The sequence below is a fragment of the Somniosus microcephalus genome, chromosome 27, assembly GCF_052327205.1.
Source record: "Somniosus microcephalus isolate GS21.2 chromosome 27, FLI_Smic_1.0, whole genome shotgun sequence".
Classification (NCBI taxonomy): Eukaryota; Metazoa; Chordata; class Chondrichthyes; order Squaliformes; family Somniosidae; genus Somniosus; species Somniosus microcephalus.
Window position 1 is genome coordinate 9,599,241 of NC_141013.1, and position 17,131 is coordinate 9,616,371.

At 46.8% G+C, this 17,131-nt stretch overlaps 1 protein-coding gene across 1 annotated transcript in view; it reads left to right on the forward strand.

The window, feature by feature from the left end:
• Positions 1-17,131, forward strand: part of nox5 (NADPH oxidase, EF-hand calcium binding domain 5) — a 77,999-nt gene that overhangs the window by 46,504 nt on the left and 14,364 nt on the right. The window contains exons 13-15 of the mRNA XM_085968486.1: positions 2,096-2,180; positions 10,609-10,708; positions 14,675-14,841. Coding sequence (XP_085824612.1) covers positions 2,096-2,180; positions 10,609-10,708; positions 14,675-14,841 — 352 coding nt within the window. The remainder of the gene's footprint in view (positions 1-2,095; positions 2,181-10,608; positions 10,709-14,674; positions 14,842-17,131) is intronic.

The following is a 17,131-nucleotide window of genomic DNA, read 5'->3' on the forward strand; positions in this document are numbered from 1 at the left end:
ATCCCAGGGGCGCAGGCGGTTCGCAAGCGTCCTTGGGATCATGTGGGCCATGGGGAGCCAATCAAAGAAGGGAATCCCCCTTCATACACTTGACAGATAGACCTGTCAAATATATGAATGAAGATCACCCCAAAAACACTGTAAAACATTAAATACATTTTTTTTAAATCACATTTTTAAAATTAGTTGAAATTACAATAAATTTAATATTTTAAACAAAAATGTAATATTTTCAAAAAAATAATTAAAGTTTTTTACGGGGCTAAAAATAAGCTTACCTTTTTTAAAGTATTTTAAAATGATAAATGAGTGGGAAAAAACTGTTGTTTTTACTTTTTTCAAATCTTATGCTGGTAAAAGCAGGCCTTACGCAGGCTTTTACCAGCCGTAAGATTTCTAAGGGTTTTCTGCGGGCGGAGGTTCTGCAGAAAGCAGAACTCTCCCCCCCCCGCCGCAGAGGCCCTTCTCCAGGGCAGGCGTCGGATCTGTCAGGAGCATTCTTGACAGATCGGAAATGCCGGTTTTCAGCGCATGCACTGTGCATGCCGAAAACTGGCATTTCCGATGTCCCTATGGGTGTGTACACAGCCCGTACTCACCCGTAGAGATCGGAATATCCGGTCCAATGCATTCCATTTCTGTGCGCATCAAGGTGAGACATATTTGTGCTGGGAAATAGAACACCTTCCATTTCAGCAATCCAGTGTCAACATCAAGCACTCCCAGGTCAGCTAAAGAACGAAAGAAAGAACTTGCATTTATGTAGCGCCTTTCACAACCTCGGGATGCCCCAAAGTGCTTTACAGTCACCTTTGAAGTGGAGTCACTGTTATATTGTAGGAAACGCGGCAGCTAATTTGTACATAGCAAGGTCCCACGAACAGCAATGTGATAATGACCAGTTAATCTGTTTTTAGTAATGTTGGTTGAAGGATAAATATTGGCCCAGGACACCAGAGAGAGCTCCCCTGCTCTTCTTCGAATAGTGCTATGGGATCTTTTACGTCCACCTGAGAGGGCAGACGGGGCCTCGGTTTAACGTCTCATCTGAAAGACAGCAGCTGAAGCTAAAGTACAATTAGAAGCAGAGCATGGCTGCCTCCACTCTGTTCCAACAACGTACTCCAGCTTCAACCTCAGAAGAACATCTCTTACTGCAACTGTGCGACAGTTTATCACTTCTCATACCAGGCATCCTCTGGTCTCTCGGGGTAAAGGTTTCCAATTTAGTGCCAAGTTAGGGGCAGTTTTGTGGTGTAAATCCATGCCCAGAAACTGAATTAAGACTGCCCAGGTAAAGTATAATGATCATGGGACCAGGATCATTCAGTCTACGACTATGGAATAGTAATTGAACAGTCTTCACGTACCAGCAGTTCAGTGCACTTATCTTGAATTTTGTGTGTGGCCCAGTAAGAGTTTAAAATGTTTAAAGAAGTAAATTCCGTTGTATGGGTAAACATCACAAGTCCTGATGCAGCGCATTACGTGATGGGACTACACTTTGAAAAATCAGGTACGGAGGTCAGCATAGCCAATGATTTCCATCCATTAATGGACTTGAAAATCACGCGAATTGAGCATAGTGACCTCCAAAACCCAAACTCCTTGTCTGCATTCCAGTGTGGTAGCATGGTGGTTATGTTACTAGACTAGTAATCCAGAGGCCTGGACTGATAAATCTGGTAAAACAAGAATTCGAATCCCACCATTGGCACCTGGAGAATTTAAATTCAGTTAATATAAATAAATATAAAACTCATCTGGTTCACTAATGTCCTTTAGGGAAGGAAACCTCACCTGGTCTAGCCTATATGTGACTCCAGACCCACAGCAATGTGGTTGACTCTTAACTGCCCTGTGAAATGGCCAAGCAAGCCACTCAGTTATACCAAACCGCTATGACAAAGTCACTGTGGCCACCTTCACTGCAGCGGTTCATAGAAGGCGGCTCACCACCATCTTCTCAAGGGCAATTAGGGATGGGCAATAAATGCCGGCCTTGCCAGCGACGCCCACATCCTATGAATGAATTTTTTTTTAAAGTCACACAGTCTTTACACTGTAGTAATTTTGTGCCTCTTAATTTTCGCAGGTATCGCATGAGAAAGCAGAATTGTCCTAACTGTAGCTACTCCTGGTGTGAAAACGTCAAGGATAGTGAGATGAATTTGAGAAAGGTAAATGGGCTTGTGAGAGGCTGCTGTCTCGGGTTCCCAACCCCCCAGGGTTGCCCTGGAGTCTCCAGGAGTTGAACTAGGACACTGCTGTGAGCAACCCAGGGAGAGAAATCACAGGAGCGTTTACAAGATGGTCTGTTTTTTCTTTTTCTTTGAACACTTTTGTTTATTAGTTCTAAACATAATTGGAGCTGGGAGGTCATGTGACGAAACCTCCAGGGATACGTCCAACCAGAGTTGGCAACCTTACCGCCGCTGGGGAACCAAGGGAACGGTCCCCGGCCCTAAGGTAAGTTGTAGCGGGTGGAGGGGAGGTGGGGGGTGGGGGGTGGTGGGGGGCTGCGGGAAGGCAGGAGGAAGGGGAGAAGTCCAGGACAGGGGAGGTTCAAGCTTTCCCTGGAGGAGCACACCTGCCGAGCCACTTCTGGCCCTGGATCCATTTGGCGTCAGCTTTAAAAAAAAGGAAAGACTTGCATTTCTATAGCGCCTTTCACGACCACCGGACGTCTCGAAGCGCTTCACAGCCAATGAAGTAACTTTTGATGTGTAGTCGCTATTGTAATGTGGGAAACGCGGCAGCCAATTTGTGCCCAGCAAGCCTCCCACAAACAGCAATGTGAAAATGACCAGATAATCTGTTTTTGTTATGTTGGTTGAGTGAGAAATATTGGCCCCAGGGCACTGTTGCCTCACAGCGCCAGCGACCCGGGTTCAAATCTGGCCTCGGGCGACTGTCTGTGTGGAGTTTGCACATTCTCCCTGTGTCTGCGTGGGTTTCCTCCGGGTGCTCCGGTTTCCTCCCATAGTCCAAAGATGTGCAGGTTAGGTTGATTTGGCTATGATAAATTGACCCTTAGTGTTAGGGGATTAAATACGTGGGGATAGGGTGGGATATGTGTCGGTGCAGGCTCGATGGGCCGAAATGGCCTCTATCTGCACTGTAGATTCTGTGAATCTGTGAATCTATGCACGGCCAGCACTGTGCGTGATTCGCACAGCCCCGGCTTAAAATCGAGTCAGGATCCGAATTAAGTCATCGGACCCTGAAATTTTGAATATTTATAAGCCCCTTGCCTGCCTCCAGCAATCACCTCACACGCCTCCTGAGACCCGGGAGTTTAAATGGCTGCCGGTTCAAACGGAGCACAAGCGGGGAGGTAAGTACTCTGCCCCTATGTTAACCCCCCGCACGTCCCAGTCTCATCGGGGGGTTAAAATCAGGGCTACAACAGTTTTGATTTACTTATTTATACCTTAAATTGTGCATTCCAAACGATAATGCCGCCTTGCTCTTGTCCGCAGCTAAATGCTTGCCCAATGTACCCAATGGACGACTGGACGCCACTTATCATCTGAGATATTCATTGTTTAAACTTTTGGAACACAGAAGGCAATGATGGCGGCACCAGCCCATTGCAATACAGGGTTGCCGGGAGTTATACTGTTAACCTATTCAGTAAGCAAGCTGTGCTTGCCTCGGTTTGTGTGAGGTACTAGTGTGGGCTGCATGAAATCACTAATCGGGTTGGCACCAGCTTCGGGGTGAGTTTGGGTGCCTCGGCTGTCGTCCCTGAAGATTAAAACTGTCAACACCCTTGACCGTCACTGCGTGTGAATGGATCATGTTGCATAGTTAGCCAATACCATGCAAGAGTATTTTACCTCAAGTGCAAAAGCTAATTAGTTCATTAATGTCATGAAATATTAACTGACCTTGATATTTCCTGATAATCCACTGGTTTATTTTTTTTTTTTTTTATTCGTTTATGGGATGTGGGCGTCGCTGGCAAGGCCAGCATTTATTGCCCATCCCTAGTTGCCCTCGAGAAGGTGGTGGTGAGCCGCCTTCTTGAACTGCTGCAGTCCGTGTGGTGAAGGTGCTCCCACAGTGCTGTAAGGGAGGGAGTTCCAGGATTTTGACCTAGCGACGATGAAGGATTGGCGATATACTTCTAGGTCAGGATGGTGCGTGACTTGGAGGGGAACTTGGAGGTGGTGGTGTTCCCATGCGCCTGCTGCCCTTTTCCTTCTAGGTGGAAGAGGTCACGGGTTTGGGAGGTGCTGCCGAAGAAGCCTTGGCGAGTTGCTGCAGTGCATCTTGTAGATGGTACACACTGCAGCCACGGTGTGCCGGTGGTGGAAGGAGTGAATGTTTAAGGTGGTGGATGGGGTGCCAAGCAAGCGGGCTGCTTTGTCCTGGATGGTGTCAAGCTTCTTGAGTGTTGTTGGAGCTGCACTCATCCAGGCAAGTGGAGAGTATTCCATCACACCCCTGACTTGTGGAGACTAATGGACAGCAGGAAATGATTAGGAGATGGTAATTTACGTGGAGGATTCAGGTGGTGGCAGAAACCATAAGAGATAAACGGGAATGGTTTATGGTTCATTTTAAAAATAAAAAGTCCGTTTTCTTCCCACCTTCCTCGAAGTTCCAGAGGTTGGTCACGTTCTGTTATCTCACCAAAAGAGCGTCACGTGTGAGTGCTGGCAGGCTACTCAACTATGGAAAGGGCACCATAGCTAAGCCTGATTCTGCCATCGTCTGCTCTCCACCCCTCACACACAGATGCACACTCACTCTTTACAAAGTTACAAAGTATTTACAGCACAGGAACAGGCCATTCGGCCCAACAGGTCCGTGCCGGTGTTTATGCTCCACACGAGCCTCCTCCAACCCTACTTCATCTAACCCCACTTCATCTAACCCCATCAACAAAGCCTTCAATTCCTTTCTCTCTCCTGTGTTTATCGATCTCCTCCTTAAATGTATCTCTGCTATTCACCTCAAGTACTCCTTGTGGTAGCGAGTTCCACATTCTCACCACTCTGGGTAAAGAGGTTTCTCTTGAATTCCCTATTGGATTTATCAGTGACTATCGTATATTTATGGCCTCTAGTTCGAGTCTCCCCACAAGTGGAAACATTTTCTCTACGTCTACCCTATCAGAACCCTTCATAATCTTAAATGCCTCTATCAGGTCACCTCCTCAGCCTTCTCTATTCTAAAGAAAAGAACTTCAGCCTGTTCAGTCTTTCCTGATAGATATAACCTCAGTCTGCTTTCTCAGGTGGACGGAAAAGATCCCATGGCACTATTTCGAAGAAGAGCAGGGGAGTTCTCCCCGGTGTCCTGCGGCCAATATTTATCCCTCAACCAACATCCCTAAAACAGATTATCTGGTCATTATCACAGAGCTGTTTGTGGGAGCTTGCTGTGCACAAATTGGCTGCTGCGTTTCCCACATTACAACAGTGACTGCACTTCAAAAGTATTTCATTGGCTGTAAAGCGCTTTGGGACGTCCGGTGGCCGTGAAAGGCGCTGTAGAAATGCAACTCTTTCTTTTCTTTCTTCTTTCAGTTCTGATATCATTCTAGTAATTTTTTTTTGCACCTTCTCCCGTGCCTTTAAATCCTTTTTGTAATATGGAGACCAGAACTGATCACAGTGCTCCAAGTGTGGTCTAACCAAGGTTCTAGACAGGTTTAACATAACTTCTCTGCTTTTCAATTCTATCTCTCTAGAAATGAACCCCAGTGCTTTGTTTGCCCTTTTTATGGCCTTATTAACCTGCGTCACTACTTTTAGTGATTTGAGTATCTGTACCCCCAGATCCCTTTGCTCCTCTACCCCATTTAGACACTTGGGGGGGGGAAATTGGGTTGATTTGCGCCTCTCGTTAGCGTCCTAAGAGGGCGCAAAGCAACTAGCAATCGGGCGCGGCGCCGCCCACGCCTCCCGCGAAATTCAGCAGGAGATTAACGGCGGCACTAACTGGTAGCGCTGCGCCGCCGGAGATGATGTCATCGTCGTGCGCAGCACCCCGCTCGCGATCTTCGGGAGCGACCCCTGACTTACTGCCGGACGCTATGTCCGACGGGCCAGGGGGGCCTACCTGCGGCCGGGGAGGTGCTATTTAAAGGCGAGGTGCGGGGCAGCCATTTTTGCTGCTGGCCGCCTGCCAGCACCTGCCTGTGCTCCCGTCCCAGCCTCCTGAAAGGCCTCTCCACAGAGTGCCGGCTGCGCTCTAAGAGCCCGGCACGTCTCTTGAGTGCCGGGCTCTTTTGCCGGCACTTCCGATCCCTGGGGGCGCAGCTGGGCCCCGGGTCATGCTGCGCAAGGCCCCTCCCCTTAAGAAAGGGAGGAAGGCCTGAGAAAGGATGTTCTTGCCATGGAGGGAGTGCAGCGAAGATTCACCAGACTGATACCTGGGATGGCAGGAATGACGTATGAGGAGAGATTGGGTCGATTGGGCTTATCTTCGCTGGAGTTTAGAAGAATGAGAGGGGATCTCATTGAAACTTATAAAATTCTAACAGGACTAGACAGACTAGATGCAGGAAGGATGTTCCCAATGGCGGGGGAGTCCAGAACCAGGGGTCACAGTCTAAGGATAAGGGGTAAGCCATTTAGGACAGAGATGAGGAGGAATTTCTTCACCCAGAGAGTGGTGAACCTGTGGAATTCTCTACCACAGAAGACAGTTGAGGCCAATTCATTAAATATATTCAAGAAGGAGTTAGATATATTTCTTAAGGCTAAAGGGATCAAGGGATATGGGGAGAAAGCAGGGACAGGGTGCTGAATTTGGATGATCAGCCATGATCTCATTAAATGGCAGAGCAGGCTCGAGGGGCCGAATGGCCTACTCCTGCTCCTATCTTCTATGTTTCTAAGTACCGCGGCGCGACGTGCCACAGCACCGCTATATTCCCTCGCAGCACCCCAAGAGGGAAGCGCCCCGCTTCCCTTTTGAGGCACAACCACTTAATTTCTGTCGCGGGGGCGCTAATTTTCCGGGGGGCTAAAAGTAGTGCCCCGGCGAAGTTAGCGCCCCAACATTTTTAGCCCTTATTATCCAAGGAGTATGTGGCCTCCTTATTCTTCCTACCAAAATGTACTACCTCATACTCATTTATATTTAAGTTCATTTGCCAATTACACACCCATTCTGCAAGTTTGTTAATATCTTCCTCTAGTTAGTCGCAGTCCTCCTCTGTATTAACTACACCCCCCCAATTTGGTGTCATCCGCAAATTCTGAAATTGTTTTTCCGATTCCCGAGTCCAAATCGTCAAATTTAATTTCCCTCCCTTTCCTCCATATGCAAGTTTAGTATAACGGCAGATAGTGGCAGAAGCCGTCCCATTCACCTTCCGGCACAATCTTGTGTTTTTGCTTTGCTCTCCAAACTTTCAGTCACTGTTTAACCCGTTTTTTTTTTTGCCGTTTTCATTCAAACTGTAAACCTTATAGTTCAAAAGTCCACCGCAAATTATGCAGCGGCAGGGTGCTAACGTAATCGATTAATCATTCAATTGAAAAGTCGTGAGAGACAAAACTTTTAGGGGGAGAAATTGGGTGAGTAGCGCCACCTGTTAGCGCCTAAAGAGGCAGTCAGTGGCTGTAGCGCCATTGGCTGCGCCTCCCGCAATATTCAGCAGGGGCGCTAATGGTGGCGTTAGCCATTTGCACTGCGCTGCCACCGATGACGTCATCGGTGTGCGCAGCGCCCCATTTGCACCCCGTTCGCGATATTTGGTAGCGAACGCCGCAGTTGTGCCGTTCGCTACCCGCGCCCGGTTCACGGGGCCTTAAGGCGGCCGCCTGCCAGCACCTCCGTCCCCGGCCTCCTAACCACCCCCCCCCCCCCGCAGCATTGCCGGCTGTTTCCCGAGAGCCCGGCACTTCTCCTTGGTGCTGGGCTCGTTTGCCGGCACTCGCGATCGGGGTTCGCGCTGTTGCAGGCACCTCCCCCTTAACAGTGGGAGGAAGGCCTGCAGTACCGCAGCGTGTCGTGCCGTAGCATGTGGCGCTGCGGCACGTTGCGCTGCGATATTCAGTTTCAGCGCCCTAAGAGGGACGCGGAGCGCCTCGAGCCTCGCCCCGTGTCCCTCAAGGGGCAATGAAACTGAATATCTGACGATCGCTAAAGCCTCGAACGCTGCACTAAATCCTGCGCTCAGGCGACTTTTGCGCCACTTTGGCACCTCAACCCAATTTCTAGGCCTTATTGTTCTAGAATTTTTACCTGCAATCTATGTTAAAATGTGCTTTATGCTGTTTCAGCATGATCCTTTCATCGAGCAGCTGGATGGGTTCCTATCACAGTGTGTCGTTAGTTATTCACCCATGCTTTAAAGAATCATACTGAAACAGCTCAGCCACTGAAAAACTAAGCCCCGTGCATTTTAATGTAATCAGATTGTTGGTAAAAATTATAGATAAGCCTGAGAAAAGCAAATTTACCCCTTTAGTAAAGCTTTTGTTTCTCCACCTCTGAACCTTTTGGTGCATTTGAAAAAATTTACAATTAGCCAATGTCTTTGGCCATATTTATTGTCAAGGATATACTGCGTGATTGCACTGTAAATGCAAGTGGGTTTAAAAAAATATATATATAAAAACAAAATGAGCAAAACCAGAGGCCAGCAATATAAGATAAACACCTAGCAACCCAATAGGGAATTCAGAAGAAACTTCTTTACCCAGAGAGTGGCGAGAATGTGAAACTCGCTACCACAGGGAGTGGTTGAAGCGAATAGTATCGATGTATTTAAGGGGAAGCGATATAAACATATGAGGGAGAAGGGAATAGAAGGTTATGCTGATAGAGTTAGATGAGGAAAGACGGGAGGAGGCTCAAGTGGAGCATAAACGTCGGCATGGACCGGTTGGGCCGAATGGCCTCTTTCTGTGCCGTATATCCGATGTAAAGTTTTGTTTCAGCTAATCTAGATGTGCCCTTCCCAAAGCTACAACTACCAGGACCTGAAACACGCTCAATGTTTGCTGGACAGGAATTTATAGTAAAATACTCAGCCGCTTGTATTAACGAGCTATCTAGTACAGTTATTCAGTGCTCTTGTAAGTCATTATTTTTCTCCTTTTCGTCATCGCTGATTTTGTGTCCAGCCACTAGTTGGCGATCAAGAGCAGCGTGTAGTGACTGATGTTTCAATTATTGGGAGCAATGAGAGAAAAAAATTCAACCCAATTTTGACTGTTTTTGGGCGTAAAACGAGGGCAAAACTTACCAAGATCGAATCGGGATTTCCCGCGTCCGATTTGCATCTGAAGTTCGGCAGTCGCCATTTTGGATTTGGGCGCCTGGTTGAATCGAGCGTTAAGCCCCTTGAATATGGTACTCAGGAGTGTAATGGCTCTTTCAAGACCCCAATACCAAAACTGGACAGAGTGTGTGCCGGGCATGCTCCTCCCAGTCTTTCCGAGTCTACGACAGCCTAACCAACGGTCCTTAAAGGGACTGCTAGATGCGGTCGAAGAGGAGGGATGTTTTCCGGTTTCCACTTATAGAATCATAGAATGGTTACTGCACAGAAGGAGGCCATTTGGCCCTTCGAGCCCGTGCCGGCTCTCTGCAAGAGCACTTCAGCTAGTCCCACTCCCCCACCCTTTCCCCGTAGCCCTTCAAATTTCTTTCCTTCAGATACTTATCCAACTCCCTTTTGAAAGCTGTGATTGAGTCTGCCGCCACCGCCCTCTCAGGCAGTGCATTCCAGATCACAACCACTCACTGAGTAAAAAAGTTTTTTCTTACGTCGCCTTTGGTTCTTTTGCCAATCACTTTAAATCTGTGTCCTCTGGCTCTCGACCCTTCCGCCAATGGGAACAGTTTCTCTCTATCTACTCTGTCCAGACCCCTCATGATTTTGAACACCTCTATCAAATCTCCTCTCAATCTTCTCTGCTCCGAGGATAACAACCCCAGCTTTTCCAGTCTATCCACGTAACTGAAGACCCTCATCCCTGGAATCATTCTCATAAATCTTTTCTGCACCCTCTCTAAGGCCTTCGCATCCTTCCTAAAGTGTGGTGCCCAGAATTGAACACAGTATTCCAGTTGAGGGCGAACCAGTGTTTTGTACAGGTTCATCATAATTTCCATGCTTTTGTACTCTATACCTCTATTCATGAAGCCCAGGATCCCATAAGCCTTTTTAACTGCTTTCTCACCCTGCCCTGCCACCTTCAACGATTTGTGCACACATACCCCCAGGTCTCTCTGTTCATGCACCCCCTTCACTTAACTTAATGTGGATCGAGGCAGAGCAGGAGCGCTCTTCCTGGCTCCACGGCAATACTGTGGATCACTGCCAGCCCGCGCTCGCTCCATCCGCTTCGGTTTATATATCACGTTTAAGAACATACACCAGGAATTTCCGCTGGAGTTTACCGGCGGGTGATTGGTGGAACCACCAGAGAATTAGCATTAGCAACTAAAAATGGTCCTTTGCAGGGTCCGTTTCTCCAGGGTTCCTGCTGATCTTCCGCTGATGCTACTCCAGGAGATCAGGAGAACCCCGGCGAACTTCGGCACGACCGATGCGACTTCCAACTAGACGTGGTTTGCACATTGCAATTGGTTGTTCTGTAAGAGATTAAAGGTGAGGGTTTGTGGTTGCAGGTTGACTTTGTCTGGATCAACAGGGACCAGAAGTCATTTGAGTGGTTTGTTAGCCTCCTGACCAAACTGGAGATGGACCAGGCAGACGAGGAGCCTCAAGGTAGGTTGTTACCAACTGAAGAAGTGCCAACCGTAGATCCATCCTCTTATTCTACGTAAATGCCACAACACAGCCAGCAACAGTAGATGGACATTTCTTCTTTTTAATTATTACCACACTATGTGATCCTAGATCACATTTAAGGTTTAAATCACTGAGAGTGTACCTATTTCTACAATGAAAACACTTGTGTGGAAATGTAGTACAAGCACATAGGAACAGTTTCTCTCTATCTAATCTGTCCAGACCCCTCATGATTTTGAACACCTCTATCAAATCTCCTCTCAATCTTCTCTGCTCCAAGGAGAACAACCCCAGCTTCTCTAGTCTATCCACGTAACTGAAGGCCCTCATCCCTGGAACCATTCTCGTAAATCTTTTCTGCACCCTCTCTAAGGCCTTCACATCCTTCCTAAAGTGCGGTGCCCAGAATTGGACACAATACTCCAGTTGAGGCCGAACCAGTGTTTTATAAAGGTTCATCATAATTTCCACGCTTTTGTACTCTATACCTCTATTCATGAAGCCCGGGATCCCATAAGCCTAAACACATTAAATCTGCGCATGCAAACTTCACCAATCAAATGTTCTACCCTTAGGTCTTTAAAAAGGGATGGGGTGTCGGGGGGGGCGGGGGCAGTATAGTTTAAGAAAAGAAAAATAACTTGCACTTATAAGCACCAGTCACATTCTCACAACAACCCAAAGCCCTTCATAGCCGATGAATTACTTTTGAAGAGTAGTCACTGTGATACAGCCAAATGCAAGTAAGGTCCCACAAAGAGCAATGAGATGGATGACCAGTTAATCTGCTTTGGGTGGTTGAGGGATGAATGTTGGCAAGGACATTGAACGAACTCCGCTGCTCTTTTTCAAATAATGCCGTGGGATCTTTTATATCCACCCGAACAGACTGACAGGCCTCGATTTAACACACCTTCTGAAAGGCAGCACATTCTCAGTACTGCAGTGAAGTGTCAGCCTACATTACGTGCTCAAGCCCTGGAACCCTTCTAAATCTACCACTGAGCCAAGCTGGCACTGGCACTGGCACTGGCATGTAACACGTTGTTGCTCAGTGGGGTTTTTTTGTTACTAAGATTTTAAACAGATCACTAAAACTTGTGACACAGGTTAGCAAGGCCATAAAAAAAGCAAACCAGGCACTCGGGTTTATTTCTAGAGGGATAGAATTGAAAAGTAGGGAAGTTATGCCAAACCTGTATCGAACCTTGGTCAGATCACACTTGGAGTACTGCGTACAGTTCTGGTCGCCATATTATAAAAAGGATATAGAGGCACTGGAGAGGGTGCAGAGAAGATTTACAAGGATGATACCAGAAATGTGAGGGTATACCTATCAGGAAAGGATGAACAGGCTGGGTCTCTTCTTTTGAAAAAAGAAGGCTGAGGGGTGACCTAATAGAGGTCTTTAAAATGATGAAAGGTTTTGATAGAGTGGATACAGAGAGAATGTTTCCACTTGTTGGGAAGATCATAACTAGAAGCCATCAATATAAGATAGTCACCAAGAAATCCAATAGGGAATTCAGAAGAAACTTCTTTACCCAGAGAGTGGTGAGAATGTGGAACTCGCTACCACAGGGAGTGGTTGAAGCGAATAGTGTAGATGCATTTAAGGGGAGGCTGGACAGGCATATGAGGGAGAAGGGAATAGAGGGTTATGCTGATAGAGTTAGATGAGGAAAGACGGGAAGAGGCTCGAGTGGAGCATAAACTGGACTGGTTGGGCCGAATGGCCTGTTTCTGGGCTGTATATTCTATGTAAACCAATGTAAACAAGTCCAGACCAGTGAGACCAAGGTTATCTCTGTGCTGAATGTCCTCATTAAAACAAGTTTAGTGCAGTTTAAAACAGGTCGTAATGGAATCATGAGCAATGTTCCCTCTAATTTTTTTTGGCCCGGGCGGTCCCTTTAACAGGCTGCGTGGACCATTCAAAATTCGGCACATGCCCGGTTTTTCTATTTAAAAGCCGGCTCACCGACTGCGGGCGACCAGCAGAGCGCTGCGCGGCTGAAAGGGAATATTATGAACCTGCCCACAAACTGGCAATCTCACTCAAAGATTGATGTCCGACAATGGAGATAGCACACTGGGGTTCTGGCATATTGTTAGGCTGGAGTAGAGGGAATTTTACTCTGCATCTACCTTGTGAGATACCAATAATTGGTGCAAAATATAGAAAAGCATTCTGTGCTTTAGTAGGTGTAAGCCTTGGCTCAGTGGTTGAGCTCTTACCTCTGAGTTATAGAGCATTGGGAGTTCAAGCCCCACTCCAGACACTTGAGCACATAACCTAGGCTGACACTTCCGTGCAGTGCTGAGGGTGCGCTGCACTGTCGGAGGTGCTGGCATTTGGATGATGCGTTAAGCCGAGGCCCCGCCTGCTCTCTCGGGTGGATGTAGAAGATCCCGTGGCGCTATTTGAAGAAGAGCAGGGGAGTTCTCCCCGGTGTCCTGGCCAACATTTACCTCTCATTCAACAGTCAAAAACAGATTATGTGCTCATTTATCGCATTGCTGCTTGTGGAACCTTGCTGTGCACAAATTGGCCGCTTTGTTTCGCTGCTTTACAACAGCGACTGCACTTCAAAAATATTTAGTTTTCTGTGAAGTGTTTTTGGAGATCCTGAGGACATGAACGACCCTATAAATAAGCAAATTCTTTCTTTACTGACACCCCACACATTAGTAAGAACAAAAAAAAGAACCAAAGGTGTTATTAGAAAGGTCTTTAAAAAATAAAGTGCATTTTTAAAATTTGTTTGGGCTCAGGCTATGGACTACATTGGCAAGACGTAATTTAATTGCTGATCCCTTGTTGGCCTGAAAAGGTCGTCCAATGAGACGGTGTTGATGAATCTTGATGTGACTGTGGTCAAAACTGACACTGCGGCTGGAATTTTTACCTGGAGACCCGCTGGGGGCGGGGGAGGGAGGAGCCCGGTAGAGCGCGGGAAGGTTGTGGTGTTTTAACACAGCGTGCGTGTGACGTCACGGACAGGTTGCCCGCCCGGAGGTCAGCCTGATTGACAGGCTGGCTTCCAGTCAGGCGGGGACCGCTGGACGAGAGGCCGCAACCCTAGGTAGGTGGGAGCCCCGAGCCGGAGGTCCGATCCCTGACCTCGGGGGGATAGTGGGGTTTGTATGGGGGTGGGGGGGGAGAAGCGCTGCTGGTATGGGAGCTTGAGGGGGGCTGGGGGGAAGCACTCCCGCTCCTCCCGGCCCACAAGGATTGCTCCCAGAGGCTGTCCTCGCCTGGCCGCAGCTGCCGGGAATCCCGAGGTCCAGGAACCTCGGCCGGCCGACGTTAAACCGGCAAAGCAGGTTAAATCCGAGGCTGCCCGCCTCATTGTAATATTTAAAGTGCCAACCCGCCTCCTGGGTTGGCTGCCCAACCCCCCCATCACGCCTCTGTTTAAACCGGAAATGGGCGAGTTGGGGGTCAGGATTCAGAGTTTTAATACTTTAAACTCCCACCTGACCCCAACCCACCCATTTTGGGTGGTTAAAATCCGCCCCCACAGTGTGTAAGAAATGGGAAATATCCCATTACCTGACACACCCCTTACCTTGATTAGCACAAAACCTCATCACACAAAAAAATAATTAGTGGGTGACATGAATCTTGTCATTCATGTGGAAATGACTTATGAAGTAATACTGGGCAGCCTGCTGGTGGCGCTGTCCAGGGAGAGTATAAATACTCGGGCATGGGCCCAGCTTGCTCAGGACATTCTTTAACAGGAACTAGTGAAGGACACAACTAGATCTCCATGTTGAAAAAAGTTGATTAAAACTTTGTTTAATGCTTAGACCAAGTGCCTAGTAGTTTTCTTACATCAGTGGGGTTTTTTTGATTATGCCCTTTCAAAGTACTGGATACATTCATAAACAAACACCAGAATTCTTAGTTGGTCATTTCTTTGTCCCAATGCACAGGTAGATTCTTGGAGATGCACATGTACATGACCTCTGCTCTCAGTAAAAATGACATGAAGGCTTTAGGCCTACAGATGGCTCTGGACTTGCTTGCGAAGAAGGAGAAACGTGACTCCATCACGGGTCTGCGAACCAGAACACAACCAGGTCGGCCGGACTGGAGCAAGGTAACTGTTTTCATCTCCAGAAGGAGGAGATGTGAATGAAACTACAAGACACTTTCCCTGTCGTGCAGTAAGCCGGACAGGTCTCAGGTTTGTGATGAGTTCACTGATCTCAGCTGGAACAAGCGGTGAGGTGCTACAATTGGCTTCACCGCCTCTGCACCAGGGAGGTGCCGAGGGAAAAGGCAGCTGGAGGTGAGGTAACGGAAGAGGGATTCACGGAAGGATTGGGCTCACGGAGAACAGTGAGGCACCTTCCCATGCAAGCACAGGAGATGCAACATCTGTCAATTCACCTCCTCCTACACCTCTACCTAGGACTCCAAGCACTTATTCCATGTGAAATAGCAATTTACATTTCTCTAATCTAGTATGCTATAACCACATAGGTTTACATAGGATATATGGCACAGAACCAGGCCATTCGGCCTAACCAGTCCATGCCATGTGTTTATGCTCCACACGAGCCTCCTCCCGTCTTTCGTCATCTAAATCTAACAGCATAACCCTCTATTCCCTTCTCCCTCATGTGCTTGTCTAGCCACCCCTTAAATGCATCTATACTGTTCACTTCAACCACTCCCTGTAGCGAGTTCCACATTCTCACCACTCTCTGGGTAAAGAAGTTTTTTTCTGAATTCCCTATTGGATTTCTTGGTGACTATCTTATATTGATGGCTTCTAGTTTTGCTCATCTCCACAAGTGGAAGCATTCTCTCTGTATCCACTCTATCAAAGCCTTTCATAATTTTAAAGACCTCTATTAGGTCACCCCTCGGCCTTTTTTCAAGAGAAAAGAGACCCAGCCTGTTCATCCTTTCCTGATAGGTATACCCTCGCATTTCTGGTATCATCCTTGTAAATCTTCTCTGCACCCTCTCCAGTGCCTCTATATCCTTTTTATAATATGGCGACCAGAACTGTACGCAGTACTCCAAGTGTGGTCTAACCAAGGTTCGATACAGGTTTAGCATAACTTCCCTACTTTTCAATTCTGTCCCTCTAGAAATAAACCCTAGTGCTTGGTTTGCTTTTTCTATGGCCTTGTTAACCTGTGTCGCAACTTTTAGTGATTTGTGTATTTGTACTCCGAGGTCCCTTTGTTCCTCTACCTAGACTCGCACCCTCCAAGTAATAAGTGACCTCCCTATTCTTCCTACCAAAATGTAATACCTCACATTTATCTGTGTTGAATTTCATTTGCCAATTATATGCCCATTCTGCAAGTTTATTAATGTCCTCCTGTAATTTGTTGCAGTCCTCCTCAGTATTGACTATCCCCCCCCCCAATTTGGTGTCATCCGCAAATTTAGAAATTGTGTTTTTGATTCCAAAGTCTAAATTGTTAATGTAAATTGTGAACAGCAGTGATCCCAGCACTGATTCTTGTGGAACACCACTACCCACCTTCTGCCACTGTGAATAGCTACCCTTTACCCCATCTCTCTGATTCGGTCTTGAAGCCAGCTAGCTATCCATTCTGCTACTTATCCCCTGACTCCGCATTCTCTGACCTTGTTCATCAGTCTATTATGGGTTACCTTATCGAAGGCCTTTTTGAAAATCTAGATAAATTACATCTACTGCATTACCCTTGTCTACTCTCTCTGTTACCTCTTCAAAAATTCAATCAGGTTGGTCGAGCAAGACTTTTCCTTTTGAAATCCATGCTGATTATTCCTTATTATATTTTTTGGTCTCTAGATGTTCTTCTATTTTCTCATTTAGTAGGGATTCCATTATTTTCCTACCACCGATATTAAGCTGACTGGTCTATAATTCCCTGGACATGCTCCATCCCCCTTCTTGAATATAGGTATTATGTTAGCTATCCGCCAGTCTTCTGGCACTACACCTTTATCTAATGAATTATTAAATATATTTAGTAATGCCTCTGCTATCTCTTCCCTAGATTCATTTAAGTTGCTTGGATGCAATCCATCCAGACCAGGGGTTTTATCCTCTGATTAGTTTGATTAATATATTGAATAGATCCCCTCTTTTTTTATTTTAAATGCACTTCTCTCATTACTAAGCTCATCATCCAATGTCATGTCCACCTGTCCTGTCTCCCTGGTAAATACTGAAGCAAAATAATTATTTAATATTTCTGCCATCTCTCTATCGTTACCTGTGGTATTAATGGCCCTATTCCCATCCCAACCTTCCTTTTTTTTATTGATGTGACTGTAAAATATTTTACTTTTTTTTTATGTTCCCTGATCATTTAATTTCATAGTTCCTCTTTGTCTTCCTAATTGTTTTTTTGACTTCTCTCCTAATCTCTTCATAT